The sequence below is a fragment of the Doryrhamphus excisus genome, chromosome 17 (assembly GCF_030265055.1).
Source record: "Doryrhamphus excisus isolate RoL2022-K1 chromosome 17, RoL_Dexc_1.0, whole genome shotgun sequence".
Classification (NCBI taxonomy): Eukaryota; Metazoa; Chordata; class Actinopteri; order Syngnathiformes; family Syngnathidae; genus Doryrhamphus; species Doryrhamphus excisus.
In genome coordinates this window covers 5,019,003-5,036,968 of record NC_080482.1, presented here as the reverse complement: position 1 = coordinate 5,036,968, position 17,966 = coordinate 5,019,003, and the positions used below count along the sequence as shown (strand labels likewise).

General features: G+C 41.0%; 1 protein-coding gene across 3 annotated transcripts in view; it reads right to left on the bottom strand.

Annotated features, from left to right (window-relative positions):
• Positions 1 to 17,966, bottom strand: part of zfpm2a (zinc finger protein, FOG family member 2a) — a 124,062-nt gene that overhangs the window by 4,889 nt on the left and 101,207 nt on the right. For all 3 annotated transcript variants that reach the window (XM_058054015.1, XM_058054016.1, XM_058054013.1), the window contains 2 exons: positions 753 to 959; positions 15 to 242 (listed from right to left, as the gene is read on the bottom strand). In XM_058054015.1, coding sequence (XP_057909998.1) covers positions 15 to 242; positions 753 to 959 — 435 coding nt within the window. The remainder of the gene's footprint in view (positions 1 to 14; positions 243 to 752; positions 960 to 17,966) is intronic.

Here is a 17,966-nt window from a genome sequence, read left to right as displayed (position 1 = left end):
GTCATGTGACTCACCACTGTGTGAGGTGCTGAGGTGCATCTCCAGGGACCTGGCCCCTGAAAAGGTCTTGTTGCATTGTGGGAAGGGGCAGACGCTGGAGGTCTGGTGGGGTCCAGTGTCATTCTCTTCAACGATGGTCTCAGGTTCTCTTTGCCGCCCGCTGCAGTAGTACATCAGATGGGCCTGTAGGTTCCTCTCACTGCGAAACCAGATTCCACAAGCTTTGCAGGGGAAGATGTCCTCTGGAGGAACACAAAGCGTAAGATATTAGGATACATATTTTTACATTAGACTTGAAGAAAAAGACTTCTCAAAGCTGCAGTTTTCCTCCCAATCATTAGCTGCTGCATATTGCTGCACTGCAACCACTGGGTTTGGGTCCTTTTTCAAGGGCAAACAAGAAGAGTAGACCATCTGCTTCCAGAGACCTCCCTGTTGAGCTGAACCCAGATAGCCCTTGCTAAGTAAACAAACGCACTATTTGCATGAGGCCTGTATTTTGCAATTAACACGATAGTCCGATCCTCCGAGTGTTTATGTGAACCTAAAACTTGAAGGTCGTTGGTTCTTATCGCCAATGCAGAGACTCATCTGGGTTAATCTCCGCCTTGTGGAGACGACGCGCCTTGTTAAGCAGGTGACTATGGGCAAGCTATGTGTGTGTGTGTGTGTGTTAGAGAGTGAGAGAACAAAAGGAAGTGCATGATACGTGCGTGTTTAAATAAAATGAACGATGGCACACGGATACTCACTGTTGACAATGGCAGTGGGCAGGATGGAAGCCATTGCTGCCTGCTGTGGCAGGAGCTGGATGCTGTCTAGCAACCTGGCCGGGTACATGCCCTCGCTCAACGACATGTGGTTGACCGCCTGCAAACGCGAGTCAAAGTCCACCGCGAACGCCACCAGCTCCTCGCCCTCCATCATGTTCTTGGTGGTGGTGCACCATAGTTGGCCACCTGCACAAAGCGGACAGAGACATTGTTTCAGTGTTGGTTGTGAGAGAAGGGCAGAATTTATCATTTGTACATACAATCATTTTTATCAGTGAATATTCATATGTTTGTGTGCATAACAGGTTTTATTTCAAACATCAGGATGTGTTAGCATGGTTAGCAGTGTGGAGAGTGCAGCCGACAGCAGCTCCTGTGTAAATGTTCACTGCATATATAACCAGTAATGTTACATTACCGACACCGACTCTACGTTATCCTATTCAGATATCTTATTTTCTATGATTATGTCTGCCATATTAGGTGATACTATCATAAAAGTGACTTTGTGGGTGTTGTTTCCTGTCTAGAGGGCTCTAACAATACCCAAAAAACATATCAGACAGGTTTTTTATGCTCTTACTATGCAAATATTCCATTTATAAACAATGCTACTTCATGGAAATTCATTTCACAATTGGGTCCGGAACCAATTCATAAAAATATTTTTGTATAATAATAATAATAATAATAATAATAACAACAACAATAATAATACCAGTGACCCTTGTGAGGAAAAGCGGTAGAAAATGAATGAATACTACTACTACTACTACTACTACTAATAATAATAATTATCATAATAATAACAACAACAATAATAATAATAATAATAATACCAGTGACCCTTGTGAGGATAAGCGGTAGAAAATGAATGAATGAATGAATAATAATAATAATAACAATAATAATAATACCAGCGACCCTCGTGAGGATAAGCGGTAGAAAATGAATGAATGAATGAATAATAATAATAATAACATCAATAATAATAATAATAATAATAATACCAGCGACCCTCATGAGGAAAAGCAGTAGAAAATCAATAATAATAATAATAATAACAACAACAACAACAATAATAATAATAATACCAGCGACCTTCGTGAGGATAAGCGATAGAAAATGAATAATAATAATAATAATAATAATAATAATAATAATAATAATAATAATAATAATAACAATAATAATAATAATAATAATAATAATAATAATATATTATTTTGGGTAAAATTTGGTTTTCGAATGTTCTGGTTTCTGTCAGACTTTTTGCAATGCATTAATGACCAAAACCAAGGTTCCACTGGATATATCTAAATTGAGATCTCATTTTAATTTTCTAATTAATTTTTCCCACCAGGTAGAACCATACTGTAGTGGGAACAAACGCACAAAACAACAAACAAGAATGAAGGAGAACGTGCATCTCCAGTCACCTGTGGACCAAGTATGTCCGTTGACCCCGATAACCAGACGACAAATGTTACTTTCGAAAAAACTGAGGGCAACATGGCTGTTTTTGGTTTCCGACGCATAAACAGGACGTTGGTATTATTAGATTGTTGTGTTTTGGTGTTGGGGATTAGACATTCCTTTTCAAATCTTCTGAACATATTCATTAAGGGGGGGTTGGGGGTTGAATGAGGGGAGGTAGAGGAAGAGAGCGAAAGCTTTAGCTTAGATAATATTTATCTCAGCACATGACAGGTTTTTTTCAGCCGCACTTCATTTACCATAGAAGAGATTAAAGTTTTTAATATGACTATTTACAGAAATCTGGCTTGGGAGATAACAACAAACGATGATACGCTCCCGCTAAATGGCAGAATTAGGACATTGTTTCGGAGGAAAGCCGGACAATTAATTAAGGCACGCTGTTAGCTTTCAAAGATGTGCAAACATAGCATCACCGTGTCAGGCTGAGAGGCGACATGTGATTTCAGCCCTTGCTGATGTGGAATAAAGAGAACCCCCCCCCCCCCCCCCACACACACACACATGTGTGACACTGACTAGTCACTACTCATGTTTACATAAACCCGACCAAAACCCTGCATTTCAAACCACGCTGTGAACGTTCTCTCAATTAACACCATCCGCGCTTTTACGACATAAAACAGTCAAGTTTGGAACCGTTGTAGCGTATCTATAAATCATGCATTTGCATGAATGAATTTCCCCATTATTATTTGGATTCCAAATTGAATATTTCACTATCCGCTTTGACGAAAAACGCTTCCCATCTGCTGGTGAAGTGCTGAAAATTAGACCATCACAAACGTCAAAGGAGGGAAATGATATTAAAATATGCTACCTCTGTGTGCAAGCATCACTCCCCGCGAGTGTGTAATATGTGTGTGTGTGTGTGTGTGTGTGTGCGTGTCACCCCTTTAAAGAGCAGTGCCTATCTGTTGGCCAATCGACTGTGACGAGACACCCACTTCAGGCCGCTCCACTTCATCGTTTTGATTCTGTCATACCGCACACTGCCTGGAGAGGTCCTTTGAATTTTTATCTCCTAATTAAAATAACAAAACTCCTCTCTACTGTCTGCCCAAGTTACCATCAAGGTAGATACAAACGGCAAGTGACAAAGATGGGCCAACGTATCGCAGCCATAGCCACAAAAGTTTCTCTCTGTATGGATCTCTTTCGTGGGAGACATGCTCTGTAGCTTACAAAGAGAATAATGAACAAGGCCCGTGCATGCTGAGATACAAATCAGTGTTTTTTTGGATCAATAGGGATGAAAGGCATTCAGAAAGGAGGCAGATTATGCGAGCGTGGAGAAGTGTTTTACTGCTTTTGACAGCAGAATATGCAGTCAGCTTGCATCCCTTCAGCCAAGGAAGCGACACATCCATCTGTTGTGTGCACAAATGCTGGAAGTCAGTACCAGGACTGGATGTACCACTTTTTTTTTTTTTTTCCTGAACTAAACAAAACACTGAAGCAGCATTCTGCTAGTTTCAGTCGATTTCTGGAGATATATACGTGTTGGATTTAACAGTACTTATACCATCATTTAATACAATTGCAGTTTGATTTCCATTAAGCGGCTTCTTAGTGATACAATACTCACACGTGGCTGATATTGACAATTCTAAGGCCACATGACGTTTAAAAAACATTTAAAGTGATACACACCTGTGTACACAATAAGACCAGATACAGTCAATCACTGCATGTTTGCATATTTTTTTTTTATCAAAACATGTTTATTTGTGGCACATTAGGCTTATAATTTCCATAATTAGGTTATTGAGCAAATTCAAGAAACAATACAAGCAGTTGATGTTTGCTAAATAAAGGAGTCTTGAACCAGTCATAATGTGCTATACATATCACTATATTGACAGTTACTATGGTACCCATTATGTCATTGGATGGTCATATCACTTCGTACTTCGGTACGTGACGAAAAAAAAAAAAGAAAAAAAAATTGTATTAGGAAAGCAGGAAGTGAACAAATGTATTGAGTAAGACCCTCAAACAATGCACAACGATGAGCCAATTCAAAAAACAATACAAGCAGTTGATGTTTAAAATAAAAAAAAAAACATTAAAAACTATATTAGGAAAGCAGGAAGTGACCAAATGTAACAGTTACTGATTATAAAAGTACCAGATGGAGGGGTAGGATTTAATAAGCTTTGCTTCTTCCTACTCCTTTTGGACATGTGGAACTGTGAACTGATTATGTGATGCATTCAATTGTAATCTTATGCATGTTCAAATGAAATAAAACCATTACCATTACCATTTATTGGTAGAAAAACCATACCTTACAGCGATGTCTGAGGGAGGCGTTTGATTTAATCACCTTTTGTTGGTTTGTGTTAGAGCGTACACATTTTTACGGGTTTGTTATTGTTTTGGGAATTCAACAAGTGCATTGAAAGTTCATGTTGCTAATTATAGCTTAGATTTTATACTTTTATAAACAATATAAATCCACTATATTGATTGAAATGAGAATATTTGAAGCAGCTATTATGATGTGTTCCGTACCACCTGTTATAAATATTTAGTTTTCAAATACCTGTACATGAGTCATGTCTATAAAAACTTAAGCGGTATAGAAAATGGATGGATGGATACTACAGTAAACCTCGGATATATCGGATTCAATTGTTCCCACTGGTTTTGTCCGATATAAGCGAAATCCGTTATATGCATATACCGGAAAATGTCCGTTTTACGCATATATCGGATTTATATCCGGTATATGCGTAAATGGGATTTTATCCGTTATAAAAAGGCACTTCCTTGACTATGTTTCCAATGTACCTGGACGCGCAGGCAACGCTGCAAACGCTGCAAATGACGTCGTATAGCGGGCTGTCACGATTCGGCGAATCGGAGCGCCACGATGCGGCCATCCGATATATGCGAGGGAAATTTAATGGAAATGCATTGGAACGGGACTGGAGATTTTGTCTGAAATAGGCGAAATCCGTTATAAAAAATCCGATATATGCAATGAATTTTTATTGGAAATGCATTACAGAAAAATCGGTTCTTTTTTATCTGTCCGTTGTGAGTGAATTTCCGATATATCCGAGGTTTACTTTATATGTACCCGTATAGTCTTGACGTACCGACACATTTTTTGCAGCGACCCCGCAGAGATACATAACACTAAAAGACCGCTTCTGAAAAAACAAAGTTGTATCACATATGACAACGGCGTGCTTTGTGCGCGTAAGAAACCTGAACAGCGAGGTCAAGAAGGTAGAGAAAAAGACACAAGTCAAGAAAGTGGACGAAAAAAAGGGCTGTGAAAAGTGCAGCTTGTGATTTGCACTTGTTTGCCTGCTAACTGTCGGCAAGGCGCTGCCTTTGTGCACTAGCCAATGCAGTTGGAATGAAGGCTATTGTCTAAATCCTCCTGCAGAGCACCTGATAAAAGAATAAAGAACTATGACATATTCTAAAAACAATGGAGGAATTAAGGAGAGACAATAGGCCAGCTGCCTCATTAAAACAATCAAAACGGCATCCTGTATGTGGTCCAGATAATTAAAAACCACTGCTTCCTAAAGTCTCTCAATACCATATCCACCGGCTCACTGAGGCCCTGAGACTATAGCTCTGCTGGCTAAATGCCCTCGTCCCTTCTTCCTTTTGATTAGTGCTTTATTTGAACGTTGAAGATGAACATATGAGGGAAATTCATGAAACACATTTATAATGCAAACCCTTTCCCTCTTCTATAAGTACTTACAAACTAATCAAACGTCTTGGGATGAATCACTCGGGGCACGTGTCGCCTCCCCTTTGCCTAAAGCCTCAAGAGATTTCAAAGTGCAAACATCACAGGGCAATTTTTTAAGAATTTCCTCCATTTAAATGAGTTCATAAGAAAACGCTTGTGTACAGTATCTACGGGGGGAGGCAGGGCAAAGTGAGATACAAGAGCAGGATGTTTTTAGTTTGCAAAGCGCTCCGTGGCACCGTATCTTAATGAAGTCGCAAACAAATCTCATGCCTTGTGCAAAGCTGAGAGACAACAAAGCGGCAGAAATAACAGAAGGGTTTGGATAATTAAACTGGCCTGAAGACAGGTATTCAAATGTTGGTGTGTAAACAGCACAACTCTTTAATAGTTTAGCTGTAAAATGCGTAGTTAAGCACATCAGCGCTTGCCTCTCCCATCTGTCCAAACACATTAACATTGCAGAGGCCATTACGGATCTGGAAGTACAGTTGCACGTGGGACAGCGTGGCTTGAATGCGGCACGTGGGGAAAACTAACAGCGGTCCGTGAATGCATCGTGTTTGCAGGAATTTATAGCAGAGTATTGTGTTAGGTTGCACAATTTGGAATGTATCGATGATGTGGTGGAAAAGTGACAATATTGTTATTATTATTATTATTATGGGCATGCCTGTTATTCATACCTAATATTACATGTCGTAATTTGACGGTGATTCAGCATTGTTTTGGCTTAGCTCTGGAGAGTTTTAGCAGTAAAGGTGCGGAGTTAGCGGGCTGCACGGCGGTTGAGTGGTTAGCGCGGAAGCCTCAGAGTTCAATTCCACCCTCGGCCATCTCTCTGTGTCGAATGATAACAGTCATGATGATAGGACACCACATGAGTTTTGATTTAATAATTGACATAATTAACATGTTTTGGGGCTGCACGGCGGTCGAGTGGTTAGCACAGCTACGAGACCTGAGTTCAATTCCACCCTCGGCCATCTCTGTGTGGACTTGCATGCGTGGGTTTTCTCTGGGTACTCCGCTTTTCCTCCCACATTCCAAAAACATGCTAGGTTAATTAGCGACTCCAAATTGTCCATAGGTATGAATGTGAGTGTGAATGGTTGTTTGTCTATATGTGCCCTGTGATTGGCTGGCGACCAGTCCAGGGTGTACCACGCTTCTCGCTCGAAGACAGCGGGGATAGGCTCCAGCGCCACCCAAAAATGAATGAATGAATGAGGTGAGGAGTTAGCTTCATGTTATGCAAAATTTGTTGTTGTTTGTTTGTTTTGACCCTCGAATGCAACTGATATTCGCTTCTCTGTGAATATGCATTTTGTAGCATTTTTTTTGAGTTTACACTATAGTCTCGTGACGTCCACCTGCCAAAAAAATCCTGCAATTTCAGATCTACTGACTTGTCAATCAGTTCCAGCTACAACAACACTCCCCTTCTGTCATTAATTACCGTCATTCGTTACCAAGACATAATGTAACCAAAAAATATACCCAATTTGTGCCTTTTTTTTAATGATGGGAGATATGAACCCGTTTGTTTTTGCAGAAGACCAGAAAGTAAACAAAAGTTGTGTGGTACAAGTACTCCTCCATTGTAAAAGAAAATAGTACTACAGCAATATTTGCATAATGACAATTTGGATTGGTGTTACTCACAGAGCTGCATTCAATACCATAAATAAAAATCTGTCATCTGAGGACCCAAACATGCATAAGAACACATCTGCAAGTGCATCCTTCTTTCCAAGCTTAATGATGGCTGTTCAAACTTCTTTCCTTTGTTGCTTCAGACTCCTGCGCTTGTAATCTGCGTCTATTGGCAGCACGCTAACTGTTGGTCTTAATTGTGAAGCGAGGCCAGCGGTGCCTGAAGCCGCGGTGAGAGTTGTAATTAAAGACCTCTACTACTTCTTGTCTTCACATCAGCTCCAACTCCTTCTGGTCAAATGGGAAAGCGGCTCCACGTACCTACGAATATCAAGTAGCTGCAAAGCTGTTAACGGACTCTCGCTTTCCATTTTTGAACGAAGCTTTATTGCAGGTCAAGTCGATTTCAAACTCTTCCTGTGATTAATGTGAAATAGATGGATGCGTAATATGTGTATCTGCAGCTGACAGCCCGTGATGCATTCACAAACACTAAACAAATCATCCTCATGAATACTGGTAAATATTTGAATGGCTACAGTTAGCACATTAGCATGACTCACATTGTCTTAACACCCCTCTGTCTGATACTACATAGAAGGATTCATAGATATACTTCATTAATGATGTCACCACAGCATGTCAGGAAAGTGACCCGGGTTCGATGTGCACCGACACGCCTCTCTCAAACCAGCTCATCACTATTGACGCTAACGCTAAAGTCAAATTAGAGGATGTTATTCCACCGAGGCACTGACAGATTGATCCTCTCCATCTCCACTCCATGCCCAGTTCACATCTGGGACGGCCACTAGGAGGCACTCTTCTCATGCCCAAGCCGCCGCTGGTTGACGTTGATGCTGCGACCATGCAGAGACTGCACACATTCCATATCACAGCAGCACCGTGCCTTTACATCTTTGCTTGCAAGGTACCTTGGAAAGATCTTTTTTTTTGTGAGGGGAATTGTATGCATGTAGCAAAAATGCACCATTTTGACGTCTTTACCTCGGGATATGTCATATGCGAGCTTGAAAGTCATACAATATAAACAGTCTTTCCTTTCTAAATCTGTTCCTGTAAAACTAAATTCCAGCAAAGATAAGACACATGTATTTCCACGATTTATAACATTGTCCGATATGTGTTACACAACCACGCCTTTTGTGTCCAGACTCATTTTTCGACACAATCTACACAACGCTGAAAGCACCTGCATGGCCTTGAGCAAATGGCATGAAGGTCCCAATGCAAATTAAAAAGTCATTCCAGGGAAGCCTCACTACAGTATGTATCAATATAACATGTGCATTTTAGAAATTATACTAAATAAAAGTTGAAAGAATAAACTGTTAAAATGAAATTAAAACAGTACCCCCCCCTCTGGATAATCGCTGGCGCTTTTCAGTACAGCGGCAAAGGATGCTTGCCTGTTAATAGTCTTTTCATAATCATGGAGGAGAGATATGTAAATGAAAAGCTAGTTTTTGTATCACAGTGCAAGCCAGTTTCATTTATTATATTATTTATGTGATTTTTTTTTTAAATAGCAAACATAACATAAATTTTATATATTTTAAAATATAAAATCTCCCTCTTTCTATATATATATTTTTTTGTTTTAACCATGCATTATTTCATGGGTGGCCTAGGACATAATCAATTAAGAAAACAGTCACTAGTTGTGATCATATTATTTACGTGACATTTTTTTTTTAATAGCAAACATAACATAAATTTAATATATTTTAAAATATAAAATCTCCCTCTGTATATATTTTTTTTAATTTTTCTAAATACATTTAATTTATTAGAAATATGTCACACGTGGCTAATTTACGGCCATCTCAAGAGGAAAAGCTTTTATGACAAGATTAATTACAAGTAATGAATTGTTCTCCTTTGCACACATGCTAACAATAAAGAGGGCATTTTCAAGTTTGTGTTAAAATGGATTCTGTACTGTCAGCGTTAGACAATACCAGACACAGATTCCAACACTGCAAAGCTGTTTCCTCTTATTCAGCACACACACACACACACACAGACACACACACACATGCATTGAAAAAGTGGACTGTTTAAGCAAAGCGGTGACTGGCTCCTCTCCTCCGCTGTGCTTTATTCTCTATTTGGACAGGTCCATCCCACTGAGGACTCTATTAAGTATCCTTCTCTGCGGGTAGTTCTGCTCGTGTCCTGGTTGTGGCCAGTCGACATGTGTTTACCGCGGCCCCTGCTGGGGCGGCAGGCTGGTTGGGGACCTGTCCGAACCAAGCCTCGCTAATGGGACCAAAAGACCCCTTGTGACCCTCTTGGGGACGGAACACAATTTGAGTGACCACCACTGCAGAGAGACCTCTTTCGTTAGCCTGCAGATGTAACGTAAACCACATGGGCTATTCCATCATGGCTGGGTCGGAGCATGTGACCAGTAAAGGGGACAACACAGGCCAGTTGATTTTTTTTTTTTTTTTTGCAGTGAGAGCAGCAAAGCCATCACCACGTGCCTCAGTGCCTCCTCCAACATGGCTCTGGCCCTACACCACATGGCCAGCCTGTGTGTGTGTGTGTGTTGTGGGAGGGGGGCGGGGGTGTTGTATGCTTGATGCCAGCCTAATGCAAATGCTCGCCATTTAAAAACTGGGAGCTTCCCTCCCTCCCGCCTCGTCTCTCCTCTTTGGAGAGGTCTACTTTTGGCCTTCTGGTGCTGGCACTTATTTTCTTAGTCTCCAGAAGGACCGAGCCACAGAGATGCACCTGTCATCCGCTTTGGAATTCAAACAGTATTGTTCTGGTCGTGAACATTTGAATTTATTACCTCGTGAATGTATTCAATTCTGATTTGGGCTTAAAGTATTTTTTCACTGTTGCAGTCAGTCGTCCGGCTAAACGGCATCATCCCAGCATGTCATGTGACATCCTGCTTAAAGGTGCTAATTCTGTCGGTTTGCAAAGACACATACAACGCCAGGCTAAAAGGCCTAATTGCGTTTGTCACATTGTGTCTGGGTGGCTCCTGTACGGGGTGCACGCTCGCCGCCCTTGCTCATTGCCATTCAGTCATGGCTGCCCCCAGGTATCACCATGCGGCCATCTGGAGCCGACATCTGTCTCTCTATTGATCACAAGGGTTTAGCACTTGATCAAACAGACTGCGACAGGAAATTGCTCTTTTCCCCACAGAAAGGGCCAATTGCCTGCGTGAGGGTAATAGAGTGGAACTGCGATGCAGCAGCAGGGGCAGTGGGCAGGAGGGCACGAGGCGCAGCCACTGCGGAGGTGTTCAAACCTAATGCATCATCACCAACATCCTGTTTGCAACCCTTGCAACCTTTCAATTTCAGAACCTCTCCAGTCCATATGGACACCGACCGTATGCCGCAATCCGAGTCCCATTTTAGTACACAATAAAAATGTATCTTACATTCAATATATATATATAGTATATAATATTATATATATCATTCATCAGTCTTTACTTGTTTTAGTTAAGCTAATTTCATTTTTTTTATTGATTTATTTTGCTTTTAGAGCTGCAACAATTAATCAGCTAACCAACAACTATTTTGATATTCGATTAATCATTTTGTTGATTTAAAAATGTAAATATTCTGTGATTTCGGCCTTTCTTATGTGAATATTTTTCCTTTTCCTTAGTCATCCCTTTGACTTTTATGGACAACATTGATGGACAACCACTACCCATTTGCGTTTGGTCCATCTAGGACAGGGGTGGGCAAACTTTTTGACTCGTGGGCCGCGTTGAGTTAACAAAATTGTCCGGGGGGGCACCCGGAAAATATATTTAACACACACAATATTTTACGCTTACAATTATATTCTAACATTCTGCATTGAATTAGTTGTCTAATTTATTTGTAAAAGTGTCATACTATCAGCTGTGTGTCCCTTTTTCCAGGAGCACTTTAAACATCAGACCACATCAAATTACGAAATTGAATTAATTATTATTATTATTATTTTTTTTATCCGACTTGCAAGTCATGTTGCCAGCTTGTATGTTAAAAGTTGAAATACTTAGAAAGCAACTGGTGGGCCGGATTCAAACGCTTGGTGGGCCGCATGCGGCCCCCGGGCCATAGTTTGTCCACCCCTGATCTAAGACATGGGTGTCCAACCCATTGAGGGCGCTACCCCCGAGAAAGCCAGTTTTAACTGTCTATGAATGTAAATATGAATATAACCATGCATTATTTAATGGGTGGCCTAGAAAATAATCAATGAAGAAAATAGTCACTAGTTGCTACTTTTATTCCATGTTGATTCATTTCTTCCTCTTCCTTTACTTGGGGAATAAATGTGGTGTAAATGAACTATTGCGTAATAGACACGAGGAAGGGGTGGGACTCAATAAGCTGTGTCTTCCTACTCCTAGTCAGACATCTAGAATGATGAAAATGGAACAATGTGATGTTCTTGAACGCAACAAAAGACTATACCAATTCCACACTACACTATCAATACCTGAATGTGTATTCCAGGCATTTCCAAATATGAAAATAGTTGGTTGTGTGCTTTTCCAGGCACTCACTTTAACATCATGTTTAGCAAGTACGGACAATTTGATAGCGAAGGTGACATTTATTCAGCATTGTAGAACATATTTAATTGTCGCTGCAGAAAGCAAGATATGTTTTCCTCTTGCCTACAGTGCCGGGATTGTCCTTTGGAATATGATGCAAATTTGGGATGAAGCAACTAATTCCTTCCTTGCACCTCTGAACACCCCCCCTCCACCCTCAATCCTCTGCCAGCCTCCATCCTCCCCAGACACGAGGATTCTGATTAATCGTGTGACCGCCCCTCGTTTTGCATTTTATACAATTTCACGGCGCCACGGTGAGATGTGCGAGGTGTTTCGCCACTTTTGGCAAGCTGAAAAGACGTAGCCCAAGGAAGAACAAGTCGAAAGTATGAGGGGGGGAAAAAAATATGACCAGGGGATGTGATAAAAAATTATCAGACAGTGTGTTTTCCTGTTTGGTTTTAATCTACATTTAATTAAATTCTTATCTGCTGTGTGCTTATGGCTGCATCTGAATGGAGAGGCTGCATTCATTATGAATGGTAAAATTGAACTCACTACATTGTGTGTGGCCCAATAAAGGAAGCAGGCTCTTATTGCGGTGCATGCAAGCTCCGACAGACGTGCAGGAAAAAAAATAAGTCAATTAAGATCAGTCTTTAAATTACCGCTGTATCAAAACAAGGGGCGGGAACATGCGCCATAATAGAATCCTGACAGGGAAGAGAGCACATGTGACTGTTGTTAATATACATCCCATTTGATGCAGCCAATTGTATTACATAGCTTGTTTATGGAACCGGCGCAATTCATGCACACTGCGTTTACTCGACAGCCATGATGGCGCCTAATCAATAGTAACGAGGGAAATGAATGTCAAAGGTCAAATGAATGATGGAGGCGGCATGTGCAATAAAAAGTTGCATTCAAAGGCAACAAAAAGAAAGGAAAAAAACATTTTGTAATGCTATTGACAAAAGACGCACAGCTTATAACCGGCAGGTAGAGCACAGTGAGCTAAGAACAATATCTCGTAGGTAGCCTCCCGCCGCCGTTGTGGAAAAAAGACCCTGAGCCGATACTACAAAGTTGGACCGCGGCAAAATCCCTAAATCTTCCAGTTTGCGTATTCCGAGCAGCGTCGGGAAGAAAGAAGCTCCCTGCTGCCTGTCCGTGTTTACAGAGCTGTTCTCATCTCTAGGCCTTGCTCATCCACGGCACTCACACACACTCGGCTTTTTTTACACGGAGTGTGTGCGACTCTGGGTGTGTATGGGAGGGAAGGGGGGGGGGGTGAAGGATCGGCAGATGAATGACTTTGGTGCATCGGAAGGGGGATCACAGCAGATAATCGCTCCCGACTGCTGTGCTGGCGTGCGCGGATCCGGTCTTTAAAATAATGTTGGGAGTCAAGCCTCTCCCCGAGCATTTCGCAGGTTATCATCTGCATTTTATGTTTGCTGTTTAAATCTTAACAGGACGCGAGCGGCACGGGAGAGCAAATATGTCTGGAGTCGGGTGAAGCGGACTGGAAATGTCATTGCGAGGGGTTAAGATTAGCGCTCGCTGGCTGGGGAGATGAAACCCTTCAAAACGAATGGCGTTCATTCCTCGGAATGTCGTATTTAACCTTACTGGGCTGGATTGCCTTAAGAAGGAATGTTGCACCATCAAGCTGACCTCTCGTTATTCCCGAGACTTTGAACTCAAACACAAGACAAATCTCCCCGAGTAGATTTAAATACACACCAGTGTGAATACAGCACGACATAAATTCCAATATCATAAATACTACTATCACACAAACAGAGAGGCCATAAAGTACTGCAGCCTGTGTCTGGGACTATAAACCTCTGGTGTTACTCATAGGGAATAAACACACATGCACAATTTACTGCGCTAGATCCCCTCTTTGTTTATCTTTTAAATAACCACAGTTTATCACCCTCCCGCATAAGCAAATTGCATGCAATGTGTGTCGCTTTAACATTTGATATGCTGTCCAGAAGATTCATTCGTTCCCTATGAATTCAATTGTCTTTGCAATATCCCGCCGCCATAGGCATCGGGCCCCCCCCATCACCTGTTCGTTATCACCGGCCATCCTGTTCTGGGGAGCTCTTGAAACGGTGCCACGGCGTTGACTCTCGGCTAACAGCAGGTCTCTGAACTTCTCACGCTTGATGGCGGGGCTGGAAATTACGCTAACAACTAATTAACATCATAAAGCGTGTTTAAATGGACGGACGACACCTGCAACCTTCATTTGCACATGCTAAAAAATTACCTGTGTTTTTTTTATTTTTGCAGATAACAAGAGATGGGTTAAGGAATATTCAAATGCGCTTGCTGGATTGCTGCCACTAGGCGTCATTTTTAGCTCGTGCTGTGAAAAGCCGACAGGACAAAGTAATAAATTGTCAAAACAGAGAGCTGGCAAAATTCCTAAAGCTGTTTTTTTCCCATTTTCCTTTAAAAGAAGGCTTGCATGAACCTTGAAAGAGCGCACTGAAAATTACTGAGCCTGAAATAATAACACATTCCATTCTAATTTATATTTCAATATAAAGTATTTCCAGGCATGCAGTAGGCATGGACTTCCAGTTACTGGTCCAAATAACAAAGTGCCGTCTGTCAATCCGAGACACTTTGCTGGCTGGCTGAACTAAGCTGGTTTAGACTGACAACACGGAGGAAGCATCTCTCTCTGGAGTCCCGAGTCCTGCCACCAGCTCCTTGCCGCTGCCAGAGAAGAAAGATGACCACGATACCACCAAGTCCCTGTTTTTTTTTTTTTTTTTTTTTTTTTTTGGAAAGGGTGTGTCACAACTCTCTACTGCACACCCGTCTCGCCTACATTAAGGACTACGGCGGTAATACCGCTTTAATCTTCGACAAATAATTTGAAATGTCAAATCGGGGGCCAGGGACTTCCTCGTCTGCTGCACCAGTGGCTCAGCCCGCTCGCCCCATTTGCTGAATAGCTGAAAGCCCACCGCCAGATCCCCTGAAACTTTCAAGCTTTTTGTTCCAACATTGAATGCAACATTAACATACCCTTTGAAATCATCTCCTTTCCCAAAAAAAAAAAAAAAAAAAAAGCCCCAAACAGCTAAATATGAAAACAGTTGATACTCCTTCGCCCGTACCTCCCCCCCTTCTTTTCCTTGGGCTCCCTTAATGAGAGGCAACATGGCCGTCTCTCCACTGAAGGATCCAGACATTCTGTGTGATAGAGAGACTGCGGCTGTTTATTAATAATGAATTTGGATGTTTGCATGTGGAATGTTATCAGCCCGCACACAATCCCACCAATCGTTTGCCCTGATGGGGTAGCTGGGTTGCTCATTAGCAGAACATATTTAATCCAGAAGTTTCTTATCAAATGTCACACCTGCATCTCTAAATGGCATTTTCACATTCATTCGCCTGTATTTGGGAGATGAGGCTCCAAGGTGCTTTGCAGAGATTAAGAAGGAGAGAGAGTGTAAGCTTATTTTATCATTTAGCGGGTCTGGAAGGAATCCAAGGAGTTTTTGTCTTGTTGTTGTAATTAGAAAGCCTTTTAAGTGATAACGCCTGCAAAGGAATATGAGTATGTAGCGATCAGGCCAGTCCCCCCTCCGCTCTCCTCATCTCTCTTCTTCCCTTCTCTTCTTCTGGCTTTTTTTAATTGTTGAATGCCGAGGTTTGTTCTATGCACAGCGAGGATTAACTCGGTAGCTTGTGAAGTTTAATGAAAGACTTGAAAGTGCGCACTTTCTTGGGTCTCGCTATGACGATTTTTTTTTTTTTTTTGTTACCTGCGTGGGAATGGAAATTTTTGTTCTTAAATTACCAAACGCACAAAAACGGACATTGCTTTAAGTTCATGTTTACCACAAATAACATTGAAAATAACAAAACTAAATGTCCTGTATGCTACCATTTGGTGCTCGACCAAAAATCTTGGCGGTTGTGATGTCACAAAAGGTGACGCAGATCCTGTGAGATTTCATTGAAGGATTAACTTCAAGTGTGTTTTGTTTTTTTTTGCGTTTCCCCCCTATTCCACCACAAAAGCTTATCAATCATGACAAAAAGAAAATAGCGTGGAACCTTGGTTAGTATCATTCATTTCAGGTGCTCAATGTACTCAAACCGAGGCAAAATTTGGATGTACAGTACATTCTCAATGTTAACCAAAAAACACGCTAACCGGCACGGGCGCTAATAAACAAGGTTCCGCAGTGCTTGGTCCAAATACATTTCATCAATCAGATGCTATGGACAAAGTCAGTCAGGCTTCATTAAAAGCAAAATGATCTGACATATTTGTAGGTTAAATAAAAGGAAAATAAAGTAAAGAAACAGTACATATAATGCCATTTTTTTAAAATTTCTTTTTCAGTTGCTGCCATGAATTGAACTGGTGAGCATTGCGCTTTCATTGTGGAAACGCTTACCAAAACAAACTAATCTGTAACTGCAACACAACGACTGTTCCGTTTGCATTTCAATCTTGGTAGACATGATCCCGTACCAGATCAAAACACCATCTTGTTATGGGTTACCAATTTCAGAGCTACTGGATCTGCATTGAAACCAAAATCAACCGGCCGACCTCGCATCGCCAGAAGTGATTTTTATAACATAATGATACAGAATGGCATTAATGCAAATAAAAACCACTTTTTGGTTTTACTTTATTTGCCTTTTATTTAACCTACAAATGTGTCAGATCATTTTGCCTGACCTTGTGTTATACTAACTTATTTTTACACTTCTATAAAATAATATATGTTGTCTTTTTAACTGCACTGGATCATCACATATTCACAATTCAGGATTCATTTGGCAGATTTTTGGTAAATACATTTTTTTAATCAAATATTAATTGATAATAATACATGTAAAATGTACAGCATACATGTACTACTGTTAAAACACAATTTCTAGATGTTTCATCTGTTCTACCAATCATCATTCAGTGTTGAATAAAAATGGATTTAATTAATTTTTAGCTTCAGTTGCTAGCAAACGATGGCTTTTGAAGCTGAATGTAATAGAATAATTCCAACAGGGACCTTTATTGCAAATGTTGAACGTCAACATCAATCTCGTAGGAACGAGGGTTTTATGACAGCAATGCCTGGAAAATATGATTTCAAGTGAAGTGAGCTAACGTCACAGTAAATGTTATTGCAGATCTTTAGAATTAGAAAATGGCTGAGATGATTTCATATTTTACTTCCTTTTTTTTTTTTTTTCAGTCATTGCATGAAGTCTCGGAATATCCCGGAATGCTGCTGCTGCTGCTGCTGCGGCTTGCCATCTGGCCAGATAAGTCCAAAACTGAGAAGTATTGATCTGGTAATAGTGGTTCACACTTTGGACTCTGACACCTTAGCCCTGCAGACATAATGTCATAGCCTCTTATCCTTTTCCTCTTAACACAACCTGCCTATCTCCAACAGGCTGTCACCTCTAGTAATACGCTTCTCAAAAGCCCCCTAAATCACACAAATCATTGCACTTTCAGACATTATTTATTTTTCCGCCTCTTAAAAGTGAATCATGATGTACAGTTCGGTTAAAGGTTGTTGCTTTGTTCGTGCCCCCGCCCCACCCTTTCCTTGCTTCGGTCTTCCGTCAACACCTACAAGCACTTTTGGTAAGTAATTCTATTTTAGACATTGGGAGAACTGCTACATAGCAATTACTGGGTTGGGTCTGTGTGATTGTGTAGGCTTACAGTGCATGACAAATATCGTCGAGCTAGACCCCC